Raw genomic sequence first — 1,574 nt, 5'->3', positions numbered from 1 at the left:
GGGAGATGAACCATGAGAGACTGTGGACTCTGAAAAACAATCTGAGGGTTTTAGAGGGGTGGGGGTGGGATTTTGTGTGAGCCTGGTGGTGGGTATTATGGAGGGCATGTATTGCATAGAGCCCTGGGTGTGGTGCATAAACAGTGAATTCTGGAACATTGAAAAAAAATTCAAAAAATAAACAAAAATTTAAAAAATACATGTAAAATATTTTTCTTAATTGTTTTAATATGACATGAAAACTTGAGTAAAATTCTATGTTTTTCAATAATATACACACATATTTAAGATGGTTATTTGTAGTCCCACCTTAAGTCATTTGAACACAAGGACAATTATAACTGCCAAAACCTTTGAACACTAATCAACACATAACAACATCTAATCTGCACAATTTCATATTATTCTAGTGGAAGAAGAACAAATGTTCCATAAGTACTAAACATTTCTCTTTAACATTTTTCTCAGTGAATCTATGACTCTCTTATTTCTCAGGCTATAGATCATTGGGTTTAACACAGGAATTATAATAGTGTAAAATAGAGAGTCCATCATATCTTCATTATGTGCTTGTGCAGATCTAGGGCGCACATACATGAAGAGAAGGGGGCCATAGTATAAAGACACAGATAAAAGATGGGCTCCACAGGTGGAGAAGGCTTTCTTTATGCCCTGTAGAGACTTCTTTTTTAAGATTGTAAAGAGAACAAGTGTGTAAGACACAAGAACAGTCAAAATGGTAAATACTTGTATTGACCCAGAGAAAATAAATACTATCAGATAATTAATAGAAGGATCAGTACAAGAAATCTTAAATAATGGTATAATGTCACAGTAAAAGTGATGCACTATGTTGGAATTGCAGAAGGTTAATCTGAATAAAAAAGAAGTATGAATTATAGCATGAAGAAGGCCACCTAAAAATGACAAAAGTATCAACTGGATGCACAGCATATTGGACATAATCACTGGATAAAGTAACGGTTTGCATATGGCCACATACCGATCATATGCCATTGTTGCCAGCAGAAAACATTCTGTGGTTACACTGATTGCAAAGGAAAAGAATTGTATCATGCATTCAGAGAGAGAGATCATCTTGCTCTCGGAAAAGAAGTTGACTAGCATCTTGGGGGATACTGTGGATGATAACCAAGCATCCACTAATGCCAGACTCCCAAGGAATAAGTACATGGGGATGTGAAGCTGAGTGTCATTCCAAATTAGAGCAATCAGGCCAAGGTTCCCCACAATGGTGAGGAGATAGATAACCAAGAACAACAGGAACAGGGGGATTTGCCACTGTGGTTCATATGTGAGTCCTGTGAGAATCAATTTTGTCAGGAATGTTGCATTATCCTTTTCCATGTCCTCAGTTGGTGTTGCCTGGAATGAAATTGAACAAATGACCAAAAAAAAGTCAATTTGTAACATGAAATATAGGGAGGAGAGTTGAATAAAATTATGTACCTCATAAATACCCTCTCATTTTTTTTGTATTACCTCTGTAATAGATGGAATTGTTTGGGGACTTTGGAAATAAATGCAATCATTTCCATTTTTAAAATGTGCTA

General features: G+C 35.8%; 1 protein-coding gene across 1 annotated transcript; it reads right to left on the bottom strand.

The window, feature by feature from the left end:
- Positions 1-438: 438 nt before the first annotated feature.
- On the bottom strand, positions 439-1,368 carry LOC308337082 (olfactory receptor 5H2-like; the record flags this gene model as incomplete). Its single annotated transcript, XM_080795096.1, has 1 exon — positions 439-1,368. The coding sequence occupies one exon, from the start codon at positions 1,366-1,368 to the stop codon at positions 439-441; it is 930 nt and encodes a 309-aa protein (XP_080651222.1).
- Positions 1,369-1,574: the final 206 nt, after the last annotated feature.

Source organism: Martes martes (assembly GCF_963455335.1).
Source record: "Martes martes genome assembly, chromosome: 1".
Lineage (NCBI taxonomy): Eukaryota > Metazoa > Chordata > Mammalia > Carnivora > Mustelidae > Martes > Martes martes.
Note: the sequence above shows the minus strand (reverse complement) of the source record. Positions and strands in the feature narration are given on the sequence as shown.